Raw genomic sequence first — 15,305 nt, forward strand, 5'->3', positions numbered from 1 at the left:
TATAAATGTTCATCTAGAATGCTCCTTCTGCAGGTGGGTTGGTATTGCACGATTTTTCCTGCTTTAAAAAGAAGTGCGAAAGGAAATCTGGGTGAGTTATTTTTTCTTTCCTTTTTTTTAAGTAAGTCAAGCGCAGAACAAGAAGCAGCTCATCGCTCATTGCTTGCACATCCTGTATAAGTTCAGATCTCCTTTAAGGTAATGTTCCATACTTACATTTCTTTACTATTGCATATGTTATGACATGGGTGCTAAAATGCATTCCTGTTTCTATCTATCTATCTATCTATCTATCTATCTATCTATCTATCTATCTATCTATCTATCTATCTATCTATCTATCTATTGCTCTCTAAAAATGGATATATATTATCTGTGCTGTTTATGAAATTGTATAACATATATTGCATAGGACTTGTTTTAACGTTTGACAAAAAAATAAATCAACTTCGAAAAACGACATATTTCAGCTTAATAATACTTAAAATATGATTTTTTCATGCTCTTTTTGAGAAGTCTGGGGACTATTCTGTGAAGTGATTTCTGACCCGAAGAAGAGGATATATTCTGAGGAAAATGGGGGGAAGATCATTCTTGGTCATGTTTTACTCATATAAAACACTTGCTATACATGACTCAGAATAGGGAATTCTGACAAACAAATATTCCTATAATGTCTGCAAGGGTGTACCTTGCAGAAAATCATCTTAAGGGAAACTTCTTGAATCTAATATTATTCAGTGTTTCTTATCATGAGATGATAAAACATTTTAAAAAATCTTACTTTCAAGCTTGATATATACTAGGGTAAGTCAAAAAGTTCTAAGACAAATTGAAAAATATCTTTATTTATGAAAATAACAAAGCTATTTCTCTACATATCCTCCATTTAAGTCTAAACACTTCTGTAAGTGGTGTTTCCATCGGAGAATTCCTTCTTTGTAGAATTTTGGGGGATGTCTTTCACACCTTTTGAAATTATAACATCTGTCTTAGAACTTTTTGACTTACCCTCGTGTGTGTATATGCGCCTAATCCTCTTATATTCATTTAATCTCATAATGAGAAATATTAGGATATCTTTGCTACATTTATTCTCTGTGAGTCGTATCATTGTGTGAAAAATGTGGAACAATGGGTAATGTTCATGAGTAGGTCAATGGGTTAGTCTGGTCACACACTGAAAGCAGAGTGTGATTTATTGATATTGATACACTGATATAACTCTATATATTTCCAGGTACATATATGTTTCACCTCTGAGTCTTTACAACACATAGTAGGGTCAATGTCTGTTCAAGTTCTGGAAAGCTTAAAAAAGTCCCTTCATGGTAATACATAAAGGGAAATTCACTCTCTCTCTCTCTCTTTCTCTCACTCACTCTATCACATGTTTTTTCCTGTCTTCTCAGCCACAAACCTATTTAGCAGTGCAGGTGTCTGATCGCTCAAATGCGCTTTCCTGTCACAATGAAGAGCTATCTACACATTGTCAGCTTTATCATCCTGAATTTCATAGCAGGTCAGTGGTTTATTGCTAATTGAATTCATGTTATCGATTGGTCCATAGTGCTCAGTCAGAGAAACCTAAACTGTTTTTCAAAACATTTAAGATTCATACTTAAAAATCTATGTCCACATGTTTATAACTGTACTTTTAAGAATGCTGTCTAAACATTTTGGTGTAGTTCAATTCAAGAGTAAGGGACTGTACACTGATTTCTTTTCCACCCTCAGACTGTGGAGCTCAGGCCCATGTGGTTCACAAGTCAGTAGGAGAAAAGGCTTATCTCACATTGAAAGGACATTGGAATATAACAACAGTCAGATGGAGGAAGAATCATAATCTGATTGCAACTATAGAAAACCAAAAGCCATCTATTAAACATCCAGAAAAATTTCATATACATGTTTCTGACAACTCCTTGGTTATCTATAATTTGACGGTGAATGACTCTGGATTTTATCAAGCTCAAGCTGGACAATGGGAAGAAGAAATAAGCCAATACACACTAATTGTACATGGTAAGTTATATATGTCAGGAATTAAGCATGACTGGGTGTGTTGTTTGAGGAAAATAATCATCAGTATGATTTGGCCTGATGCAAAATTAATGGAATTAATGATCATTTTCCAATAACAGCACATTCTAAAGAATTTTATTCTGCTTATACCACAGCAACTTACCAACAACTTGTAATTTATTGATGAATGACACACATTTTTAAGCTGTAGTAAAGTAGTTACATGTAAAGCTGTGAAACATATACAAAATATGTTAATTCCTATGATTACCTATGCTACACCAGCTGTATTAGTTGTTTCTTACCAAGTATTATTTAAAAAATCTCTCTTGAAGTTCATTAAACACACACACACACACACACACACACACACACACACACACACACACACACACACACACACACAACTTGTTATGGTACTTAGAAACTGCAAAGCTATAATGGCTCTGCCCCAAAGACTTACCTATGGCAGAAAACTTATTGACTGTCACAAAGTGCTGACACTGGAGACTCCTTCCATAAATGCTAATTAAACGTCTCCTGATAGAAAGCGTCACCATATCAATGGGGTTTTTTTTTTTTTGAGAAATAATGTGTTTTTTAATTTGTTTATTATAAGACTTTAATTATGTGGTGCATCCACCCTGTGAATGAGTTATTATTATTGAAATAACAATGTATTTGAATAAGTGCATTAATATACATACACTATATGGCCAAAAGTATGTGGACTTCTGACAAATCACACCATATAAAATTGCTGAACGTCTCTGTTTGCTGTTATAAAAACCTCCACTCTTCCGGGAAAGCTTTCCACTAGATTTTGGAGTGTAGTTGTGGGGATTTGTAATCATGCAGGCACAAGAGCATTAGTGAGATCAGGCACTGATGTTGGGTGAGGAGATCTGGGGTTCAATCAGTGTTCCAGTTCATCCCAAAGGTGTTCAGTGGGGTTGAGGTCAGGGTTCTGTGCAGGACACTCACATTCTCCCAGACCACACCTTGGCAAACCATGTCTTCATTTCAGCTGGCTTTGTGCACAGGATCATTGTCATTCTGGAATGTGTTTGGGGTTCTTATTTCCAGTGAAGGGAACTTTTAATAGTACATTATACAAAGACAATTGCATGCTTTCATTTTGTGGCAATAGTTTGGGGAAGAACTACTTAGGTGTATGATTTTCAGGTGCCCACATAAAGTCCATATATTGTATCTTTATGAGTTGATTGTGGTTGATACTACAGCAGGGCAGCCTATTTCCTGCACAGTTTGATGATTTTCTCATGCTGGCCATTAACTGGTATATTGAATTAGGTGTGTTTTGGGCTGTAAAATTCACCAAATTGTGCAGGAGACTGAACATACAATGCCAGAGTTGGACATTCTTTGAAAATATATTTAAACATGTTGTCTCTTTGGTGTTGTCCCAGAGGCCATCTCCAAACCAGTGATCAGTACCAATCTCGAATCAAACTCCTCGTCTGTTTGCCACATCTTGGTAAAATGTTCTGCTGATGGTGATTCAGTGACATACGACTGTGATCACCAACACTGCACTCAGACAAACGGCACATCCACCAGGGTGAATATTACTGTCAACTATATAGATAATGGGGTGTTGGAATGCATTGCCAGCAACCGTGTTAGCACAAAACGGACATCAATAACCATAAGCAACACATGTAAGTGATTAACATTCAGCATTAGTTCATTCTGATTCATTCTGCATAATACATAGAGCATAAGATACATGCTTATTTAACAAATGTGTATCATTTCTCTGTCTCACAGGCTCAGAAAAAACACCAGTACCCAACGAACCTATCAATGCCATTTTGGTTTTAATAACCATAATAAGTTGCACAGTGGTGTTTTGTGTCCTGATTATCTGCATGATCAAACTTTTTTACAATACCAGAAAGAAAGTTCAGGTAACTACATCAGTACTAGCACATGTGCAAACCAAACTACACCAACATGCATATGTATGACCTTGTTTATCAAACTGGTTTCTTTATGCTTTATCTGTGGTTAGAATGAAGGAACATATCAAGATGATAAGGCTGTAAACACTGTCTACAGTGTGGTGCACAAGCATCCAAGAACTGAGACTCCAGCAGATAGCAGTGCTGCACAAAATGCATCAACAACAGTTTACGACGTTCCCTCGAAATGTGTAAGATGCAATCATTTTCCTTTTTCAAAAACAAATACAGCATATTTATCATAATGTTCTTTTTTCATTAGGTTATTTTAGTGTAATGTAGGATATCAGAGAAATGGAGAATTTTGTGCATGATTGACCAGTGAGTTTCAGAAAAAGGCATAATGTACAGTACAGTTTTATACAAACTGGTCAAACAGGGCTACTGAATCTATTGCAAGAGGACTTTTGTAAATAATTTACCTATTAATATGCTATAAAAATAAGTGATAATTTGGCCCCAAACTTTTAAAAAAAATCCTGAACCATATTTAAAAAATAAATAGAATTACAAAATAATAATTATAATAATAATAAAAAACAAAGTTCCTCAATAAAATCAAAGCAGAAGTAGATCATTTTCAGCTTGACATGTCTTTTGTGCATACTTTTGTTTTTTTAATATTTAGATGTAAATCTCATCAAATATATTCAATAGCATGTAAATCATATATTTAAAACACTATCTTTTCCTAGTACAAAATAAACATACTATAAAGGCCTATACTATATATATTAATGGTGAATAAAGCATAAACAAGCGAAATAATCACAACACAGCTACATACATTCCTTTCACATAACTATTACATGGTGAAACTAGTTTTTTTTTTATTGTTGTTGTTTTTAAACTGGTAAACCCATGACTTCCTCTTCTGACTGCTGCTACTGTTAGACCACATCCATGCTGCATACTAAAATTCCGACTATATACTGAGTTGTTAATTATTAGCTTTCCCAGTTACCACTGAACTTTATCAGTGAAGTCTAAACTGGATTACAGTCATAAACTGGTTTCCAACTCTACAGTGATGAATCAGGATCATCCACACAAACATTTGCTAATATGAAAATGACTACTACATATGCAAAAAAAAAAGTGTTTAAGGAAATTAAATTACTTCTTTCTTTCTCTTTCTTTCTTTAGACCAGGACACCCCAGAGTGACAGTGGTGACAGTGTGCAAAATGATGACACACATACAGTTTACTGGAAGCTGGGCCAGACCCAAGAACCATGATGCAATCTGATCCTGGAAATCAATATTTTACTAAATAAAATGATACAACCTGACCATATGTACAGAACACAACTGTATGTAGCACCCCCCAGAAAAGAAAGCTGTTTTTATTTGCTATTTATGTATATGTATATATATATATATTTTTTTATAAGAGAATCTTATTTTATCACCTCTCCTTTTTCTACATTAAATTATCGTTATAAACATTGTGTATACTGTTATTAGTTGTCTGGTCCTATTGATAATATTCATTTATTTGAATGTTCTGTGTATTCACAAGTCATTGGCTTTGACTTCTATTTCAGAGACACATTTTTGTTTATTATTCCAGCCCAGCATTATCTGTGCAGGAAATCAAACGTGCCCTGATATTCTTGTGTACCTGTTTTCGTGTTTGACATTACTGAGTAGATTATATTGAGTGTCTTCTTGTGTGTTAATAATGGATTAAATTTAGTCAAGTTTATTAGTATAGCGCTTTTAATGACAGACGCTGTCACAAAGCAGATTTACAGAAAATTAAAGACTTTAAACATGAGCTAATTTTATCCCGAAGAAATTTACTTATCCCTGATGAGCAAGCCTTGTTTGGATTTAGTGTCCTAATATTCAGCCCTGATCTCACCTTCATACACATGCTGGCTATTAGATATGTGTTCTAACAGAGCAACAGCCTGGTAATTACAGAAAATTTCCCATTGAAAAAATATGACTGGAGTGGCATTACAATTACTCTTGCGTTGTAGCATTCATTTGTATATCTGAAAAAAATTCCAGTGGTTTAAACTTTCCAATAGAGCCTGACATATGTACAATTCTTCTCTTTTTAAAAACACCATGAAAACCCTAATACATCAGGTATGCCAAGTGATTAAAATCAAACTCAAAGCAGGATATGGGGAACCCCAGGGCTCCTTGATATTTACTTTATACATTCACAAACATCACAAACCATACATGTATACACAAATGTACATTGCTTACAGTCAGGTACATAAATATTTGGACATTGACAAAGTTATTGTTTGTTCTAGCTGTCTACTACAAAATAATTGTGTAGGAATTATAGCAAGTTTAATATGTGGTCTCTCCTTTGGACAATTGGCTGCTCAGCTGTTCCAAGGCAAGGAGGAACTTCGCTGTGCTTCAGTGTACGTGTGACAAAAATAAAGCCTTCTTCTTAATTTATCCACGAATGTGTTTATTCCACTTGAAAAGTGTATGGCAAACCAGCTACCGGATTTGGGACACTACAACATCCTGAACTATTTAGTGTTTGGGACTTCTAAATACACCGGAGATGCTAAAGGCAGAAAAAAAGTACAGATGCTTACTAATATTTTGAGGGAGGTTTTGTGTCGGAATGTTATGGGAAATTCTTGATCAAGAAAAATACCTTATTATGACAAGGGTAAGCTCAAACATTGACTTCTAATAGTAATAAACAAGCCAGAGCCTAGATTTAGAGTATTTTATGGTGTTTAGCCTAGTTTACATCATCAGTACATAACAAACTGCTCATCGAGCCAAGCATTAAGTCGAATAAGATATACTGGGTCCAAAGCCCACTTCCAGATCTACATTTTAACATTCATACATTTGCCATATGGCATGTTTTTGTAGCGCAGTAGAGCTGCAAAGTATGACATGCTTGTGTATGTACCAGTAGACTGTACGGAGTAGTGCCAGACCATACAACCTGTTAAAAGCTTTACTACTGTATCTACACCAAAGTTCTGTCCACATTACACCAACTTACAGACTTGTTGAATGTTAACTTGAGTACACTGAGGCTAGATCTACATCTATGGGATTTTTATAACTGAATGGCCTTGAGCTATAAAAAGTGTTAGGAGAAATAACAGGTTCACAGAGCTTTCATTCTAGCCTCATATAAAATGTTCTCCACACATGGGAATGCTTTATTGGCATCCAGTCTTCCTGTTTAACTGCAGCTCACCATTTTTCTTGTCGTTCTGAGTTCGCCAGGAAGCGGTGCAAAGTTAAACCAGGCTTATCTCCACATCTGTTATTACATCCAAAAGCACTACAGGTCTCTGACATTGTTCTTTTAAATGTAACTTCTACAAGTTTATCTGTAGATGTTTACTGAATTGGCCTTACAATTACTTGCGTACACTTGTGCCAGTTGTTGTCAAAGACAAAGCTTGCCTAGCAATATGGCTGCATAAATAAATCTGCAGTTACGATGCTGTCATGTGAAAGGCCCCATTCCCTCATTATTTCACTTAAATGTAAGATGATAAACAGTCTAGACTTGATTTTAATTGCGTTTAGAGTCTTATGCTGTCAGCTCTCCATATGAAGTCCAAAGAGCCATCACCGCCAATGAAATGAACCATCATTAGGCTGAAAAATCAAAACAAACCCTTCAGAGAGAGAGAGAGAGGGAGAGAGAGCAAAAACATTATGTGTGGCAGAATCAACTACTGTATTTGATACATTCTTAAAAAGAAAGAATGCTAAAGAATGGTGAGCTCAGGAACACCAAAAGACCCAGATGACTACAGAAAAGTTGTTGATGAAAGAAGACTTCTTTCCCCGGTGAAGGAAAAACCCCTCCAGGTGGAAAGTGTATCTGTGTCAATGTCAGGATTTCAGCAGAGTAAATAAATTGGGTTTTCCACACAATTTAAACCACTGAGCCTCAAACAGGAAGGTCAGCTTTGAGTTTGCAAAAACATTTTAAAATGCCCATACAGTTCTATCGAGAACAACAGCCTATTGAGAGACGAGACAAAGATCAACTTGGGACTGATGGGAAGAGTAGAGTACAGAGAATGGAAGGAATTGCTCATAATTCTGAAGCGTACCACCTCATCTTTTGGCGTAGGAGTGTGTGGCTGTCAATGGAACTGGTTTCTGAAGTATACAGGGCTTTATTATCTGCTCAGATTCAACCAAATGCTTCAAAACTCATTGGACGGTGCTTTACATTGCAGATGGATAATGACGTGACATGAAGCATACAATGGTGCTTGAAAGTTTGTGAACCCTTTAGAACTTTTTATATTTCTACATAAATATGACCTAAACATCATCAGATTTTCACACAAGCCCTAAAAGTAGATAAAGCAAACCCAGTTAAACAAATGAGACAAAAAATATTATACATGGCCATTTATTTATTGAGGAAAATGATCCAGTATTATAAATCTGTGAGTGGTAAAAGTATGTGAACCCCTAGGATTAGCAGTTAATTTGAAGGTGAAATTAGAGTCAGGTGTTTTCAATCAATGGGATGACAATCAGGTGTGAGTGGGCATCCTGTTTTATTTAAAGAACAGGGATCTATCAAAGTCTGATCTTTACAACAGTGAAAGTGTATCGTGACATGAACAAAGGAGATTTCTGAGGACCTCAGAAAAAGCATCGTCAATGCTGTTACGACCCCATATTTTTCTTGTTTGATTTGTTTTGTGTTTTACTCTTGCAGATCCCGTGGGTGGCTGATGGGCCCAAATTACCACCACTTGGAGTCTGGTGAGAGCAGCACAGGATTGGCTGGTATTTGGTGCTCAGCCTTTAAAAGCCACCGGCGGTGATGTCACCCGGGGGGAGAGAGCTTGTTTGTGTTTCGGGGGTTTTTGTATTCATTTCCTTATTTTCTTTTATGTAAATAAACCTCCCCTTAAACGTTCTGTGAGAAGTCTGTCGCTTATTTTTACCACTTTTGTCTATGTCCTCATTTTTTTTCCCTAGACAATTTGGGGACATAACAATTGGGGGCTCGTCTAATTTTTTTTTTTGGCTGTAGTTTTATTCTTGCCTTGCGCGTTTTTTCTTAGATACCCACATTTGTTTGGGGCGTGCTGTTGGACAGCGTCTCTGGTGAGTTTAGCGTTTTGATTGTTTTTTTGATTTGGGGAAGTGGGTTTATTGAAGCAACTCCGGGGGGAGGTACGTTGCAGGAAGTTTGACTACTAACAGGTCAACTTTGCGTTCAGCGTTTAAAGGGGCCTTCAATTGGTACGCTTCGAAGATATTTGAGGTTTATTTAGTTTTTGTGAATTTAACTAGGGAACAGAGTCGCGATGTCGCAGCGTTGCTTCCGCATTGTGGAAGTTGGCACTTTGTTTTTATATATATATATATATATATATATATATATATATATATATATATTAAAAATAAATATTATATATATATATATATATATATATATATATATTAAAAATAAATATTATATATATATATATATATATATATATATATATATATATATATATATTAAAAATAAATATTATATATATATATATATGTATATATATATGTATATATATATATATAAATAAATTTTATTTATATATATATAATAAAAATAAATATTATATATATATAAATAAATTTTATATATATATATATAAAATAAAAATAAATATTATATATATATATATATATAAATTTTATATATATATATATAATAAAAATAATTATATATATATATATATATAAATAAATTTTATTTATATATATATATATATATAATAAAAATAAATATTATATATATATATAAATAAATTTTATTTATATATATAATAAAAATAAATTTTATATATATATATATAAAATAAATATTATATATATATATATATATATATATATATATATATATATATATATAAATAAATTTTATTTATATATATAATAAAAATAAATATATATATATATATATATATATATATATATATATATATATATATATATATATAAATTTTATTTATATATATATATATAATTTATTTTTTTTATTTATATAATATAAAATATTTATTTATTTTTAAGAAGTGTTTTTGTTCCTGCTGCACATCTTTTTACCTGTGCGCACCTGTTGCGCTTGACTCAGGTTTTTTTCTTGGGTGACCAACTTGTCCATGGAATTTTTCTGGTGATTTTTTCTTCCTCCCATCTTTTCTATTTTTGTGCTGTGCTACGGAGCAGCATTTTGGGGGGTGGAGGGGAAAGGTTTAGCGCATTATGGATTGCCTGACCGAGGTTATGAATTAGTTTGTGAGGTGAGTCACATTCACTTTGTTTCGGAAGAGCGCTTTAGTTAATAATCATGTTGTTGGTAGAAGATTTTGTGAAGAATCCTTCAGAAATTATTTTGGTTCGCTGTAGGACCAATTAATTGATATAGCAGAGCGTTATTTACTTAGTGTTTCAACTGAGGAAAAGAAACTTAAAAGTTCTTTGTTTAAAGCTGTTCGAGCAGGCTTAGTTGAAAGAGATCTCTATTGGTGATGGTCTAGTATCTCCGACGTCAGTGTCGTTGGGTGAGAGCAATATTTTCGATCAGGAATTTAAAATCAATTTTCTGAGAGAGCGGAGCGCACTGTGAGTCGCGTAGTGAAAGAAGGCGAGGTTGATAAAGAACTCGAGTTGAAAAAGTTGGAATTACAGCATGAGTTGGAGTTAAAAAAAATTGGAATTTGCAGCTCGTGAGAGACTGCGAATATCAGCGAGAGCAGCGTGAATTTGAAGCTCGTGTAGACTGCAAATATCAACGAGAAAGAGAGCAGCATGAGTTTGAACTGAGAAGACTCGAGCTTGAGTTAGCAGTAAAGAAATTCACTATAGACCCCTTTCACTGACGTCACCTGAAACCGGAAGTAAACAGACCCTGCGCCATATTGGAAGACCAACAAACTCGTGATTAAGGGGAAATAACGGCAGCAGCGGTATGTGAACTCACGAGAATAAAGTGGAGTGGCAAACGACTTAAACAAACAAATCTGAGCTGTTTTATTTATGATTTATTGGCCCAACAGTAGACTTGAAAGAAACCTGTGAGACTTGGCAAAAAACTGTGGATATAATGGATGTCTACGCATGATCTGCGGACACTTTGAGGTAAGCAAACGCAAGAAATTCAGATTTAAAACATGCTAAATTGGCCCCAAGTTGATAACTGTATGAGGAGCAAGCCTCCCAGACTTCTACAATTTAATAATAATAATAATAATAATAATTTAGGATGGTTTGGGGCTTGTGCGCTGCTGCCAGGTTGGTTGTTGAGTAGCCTGACTGGTTTTTTTTTTTTTTTTTTTCTTCTTGTGTGTGGTATCCTTGTTGACGCGAGGTTGTTTTTTGAACATGCCAATGTGGACACGATTTCCCCTGATGAGTTATGACTTCAGACGCGATGCGTGTGTGGAGGTGTGGAGTCCGTGTGATATGTGCGTAAGAGAGGCTTCTCATGTGTTTGGAGATCCGCGCTCCGAGACAAGCGCAAGGCTTCTCATGTGTTTGGAGATCCGCGCTCCGAGGCAAGCCCCCCCCCAGGGGAAAAAAGGGACCCCGAAAATATCGGCATAGTTCGAACACTGAGTGTAGGCACTGGGTGTAAACAACAAATAGTTTACAATGTCTGGGTAGCAAACATGGCAGAATTGGTGTCCGGTCCTCCTTATGTTTCCATTCTCCCCTTGCCGCAAGTCTTATCATATGGGTCAAACCCATCAATCACAGCCAGTTTCTCCACATACCGTGCCCTTTCTGCAGCTGGTAATGTACTCACATAACCAGAATTATCATCCATCATGTCACTTTACTCTCGCTCGTACTTTGTTTTATATTGAGTGCATGTACTTGGTCTTCCAATATGGCGCCTAACAAAATCTCGCGGCGCGGTGATGTCATGTGAAAGGGGTCTATATCCCAGTCGGATGTTGCCACGGTTCCTGCTTTCAGTTCACAGCCTACCTCTCCTGTTTGGCCCTCTGCTGGTATTTCCAGCGATGAACATACTTTGCCTGTTCGGTATTCTGAGACCGTAAATGTTGTAGATTCTGATTCAGTTCCTCTGATGAGTGGACATAATATTGTGTCCTCACATGCCATCCCATTAGTAAGTGTAGACTCCGGCTCGTATGTTCCAGTCATGACTCCGTTGCCGGTTCCCAACCGCACTAATGTAAATGCTCCCGTTTCGATGGGACACTCGCTGCTTGACCCACCATTGGAGATTAGTCATTGTTCGTATGGTTCCCCCTTTCAATGAACAAGAAGTTGATAAATATTTTGCTCATTTTGAGAGGGTAGCATTAACGCTTAAGTGGCCGGTAGACATTTGGACATTATTATTGCAAACTGTGTTGAGTGGTAAGGCACAATCTGTGTATTCTGCATTAACTGTGCAGCAGGGCTCCGATTACCAGATTGCATTTTTCACAATACTAACCGCCTATGAGTTGGTCCCGGAGGCCTATAGGCAAAAGTTCCGTGGTCTTCGTAAAAATGATAGAACAACATTTGTAGAGTTTGCACGAGAGAAGGAGAATGCGTTTGATAGGTGGTGCACATCAGAACACGCACACACCCGAGCCCAACTAAGAGTTGATGTTACTCGAAGAGTTCAAAAATTGTCCACCGACGTGGCAATGTATTTAAATGACCAAAAAGTTGCCACTCTTGAGAATGCTGCTGTTTGTGCTGACCGATATGTCCTTACGCATAAACGTTCTTTTCATTTATCATCCTCCTCGCTATGACTCTGCGCAACTTCCCAACTCTTATTCAAGCTTTCGAAATCAAAAGTCTGACCAGTCTTCATCAAATGATTCACGTGAATGTTTCTATTGTCACGAAGCTGGTCATTTCATTGCATCATGTCCTGTGTATAAACGAAAATATGGAAGCTTCCCAAGCCAGGTTCCCCCAAGCGAGGCTCATTCAAGCAGGGCTCCCCTAAGTCAGGCTCTCCGAAACGATAGTCACCTAAAAGTTCTGGTTTTGTTCAGCATGGTAATTGTCATGAAGTTGACTGTTTATGATCCGTTTGTTTTTGAAGGGAATATCATTTTACAGGGTGTGAGGCAGATGGCCTATCTGTTAGAATATTACGTGATACAGGTTCTGTTCAGAGTTTTGTTTTCTGTTTTACCATTTTCTGACAGTAGTTATTGTGAAACGGATGTGTTGGTGCAAGGGATTGAGATGGGATATTTAAGTCCCTTTGCATACTATTTATGTTAAGTAATTTAGTATCTGGGACTGTTAAAGTGGCTGTTTGTTCCCAGTTACCGATGAAAGGTATTCAGTTTCTCGTGGGGAATGATTTGTGGGGGAAAGTGTTTTCTGTCCCTGAAGTATCTTCGATTCCATCAGAGAACAGTGAGGTAAGCCCAGAGTTATTTGATGCATTTCCAGTGAGTGTTGTAATGAGAGCTCAAGCACACCAATCTCACCCTACTGATCTCTGATACATTCATGTCCCTTGAGAATCCAGTTGCGCTGTGTCTCGACTCTCAAAGTAGCTCAGCGCATCGGTCGTTGTCCACGGCCAGTAGTGCTGATGCCCTGAAGTCGGTGACCGTGTCCGCAGAATGTTCATGTGTGGTCGCTATCTGTTGATCGTGAGTTACTTAAGAGTGAGCAAAGAAAAGATCCATCACTGGGTAAGTGTCGTGCTATAGCTAATGGGAAGGGGAAAACGGCAAGTAAAAGGGTGGCTTATTATTGGGAAGGTGGCGTGTTGATGAGAAAGTGGACACCATTAAATCAAGATCCACAGTGGAATACTGTTTACCAGGTGGTTGTTCCTGCCAAATTTCGACCACATGTTTTGACTTTGGGCCATGATTATGACTTTGCTGGTCATCTAGGCATTAAGAAGAGTTACAATCGTATTCTTCGTTATTCTATTTTTTGGCCCGGTTTAAAGTCTGACATTGTGAGATATTGTCGTTCGTGCCATTGCTGTCAGATGGCAGGAAAACCAAATCAAGTTGTTCCGCCTGCTCCTCTTCACCCTATTCCAGTAATTGGTGAGCCATTCGAGCGCATAATTTTGGATTGTGTTGGCCCCTTGCCCAAGACTAGATCTGGCCATAAGTTTCTCTTGACAATCAAGTGTGCAGCTACTCTCTACCCTGAGGCTATTCCACTGCGTTCGCTAAAAGCAAAGCCCGTAATAAAAGCACTTATTCATTTTTTCTCAATCTTCGGGCTACCAAAAGTAGTACAAACTGATCAGGGATCAAATTTCCTGTCACATTTGTTCACACAGGTGTTACAGCAGTTGTCCATTACGCACATTACATCTAGTGCATATCATCCAGAGTCGCAAGGAGCTCTAGAAAGATTCCATCAGACACTGAAGTCCATGTTTCGCACTTACTGTCACAACTCTGCAAAGGAGTGGGATGAAGGTCGCCCACTGCTTTTGTTTGCTGTGCGTGAAACAACCCAAGAGTCACTAGGTTTCAGTCCTGCTGACCTGGTGTTCGGCCACACCGTGAGAGGTCCGTTGAAGCTGCTGAGAGAGCAGTTGGGGTGTGAGACCACAGCTCCTCAGCAGAAGAATGTTTTGGATTGTTTGTTCGTTTCATGAGCGTTTGCACAATGCTTGTGCCTGTGCTCAGAAAGCCCTGTCTTCTGCTCAGTCAAAAATGAAGATTCGTTTTGACCGCAAGTCAGTTCTGCGTTCCTTTCAGGTGGGGGATAAAGTTTTAGTGTTGCTGCCAATGGTGGGATCTGCGTTACAGGCCAAATTTTCTGGGCCCTACGAAATTGTCTAAATTGAGTGAGACAGACTGTGATCCATACACCTGAAAGGAGGCAGAAGACTCGTGTCTGTCATGTGAATATGTTAAAGCAATACAGTGGTGCTTGAAAGTTTGTGAACCCTTTAGAATTTTCTATATTTCTGCATAAATATGACCTAAAACATCATCAGATTTTCACAAGTCCTAAAAGTAGATAAAGAGAACCCAGTTAAACAAATGAGACAAGAATATTATACTTGGTCATTTATTTATTGAGGAAAATGATCCAATACTACATATCTGTGAGTGGCAAAAGTATGTGAACCTCTAGGATTAGCAATTAATTTGAAGGTGAAATTAGAGTCAGGTGTTTTCAATCAATGGGATGACAATCAGGTGTGAGTGGGCACCCTGTTTTATTTAAAGAACAGGGATCTATCAAAGTCTGATCTTCACAACACATGTTTGTGGAAGTGTCATGGCATGAACAAAGGAGATTTCTGAGGACCTCAGAAAGTGTTGATGCTCATCAGGCTGGAAAAGG

At 36.9% G+C, this 15,305-nt stretch overlaps 1 protein-coding gene across 2 annotated transcripts; it reads left to right on the forward strand.

The window, feature by feature from the left end:
- Window positions 1-5,456, forward strand: LOC132889284 (uncharacterized). Of its 2 annotated transcripts, none has more exons than XM_060925615.1 (8): window positions 1-33; window positions 127-198; window positions 1,413-1,522; window positions 1,738-2,025; window positions 3,456-3,707; window positions 3,817-3,956; window positions 4,061-4,201; window positions 5,157-5,456. In XM_060925615.1, the coding sequence occupies exons 3-8, from the start codon at window positions 1,453-1,455 to the stop codon at window positions 5,247-5,249; spliced, it is 984 nt and encodes a 327-aa protein (XP_060781598.1). In that variant the 5' UTR covers window positions 1-33; window positions 127-198; window positions 1,413-1,452; the 3' UTR covers window positions 5,250-5,456. The 2 variants fall into 2 exon arrangements, with proteins under 2 accessions (XP_060781598.1, XP_060781607.1); XM_060925624.1 differs by having other exon boundaries at window positions 17-33; window positions 123-198.
- The last annotated feature ends 9,849 nt before the right edge of the window (window positions 5,457-15,305 follow it).

This window comes from Neoarius graeffei, chromosome 1, assembly GCF_027579695.1.
Source record: "Neoarius graeffei isolate fNeoGra1 chromosome 1, fNeoGra1.pri, whole genome shotgun sequence".
NCBI lineage: Eukaryota > Metazoa > Chordata > Actinopteri > Siluriformes > Ariidae > Neoarius > Neoarius graeffei.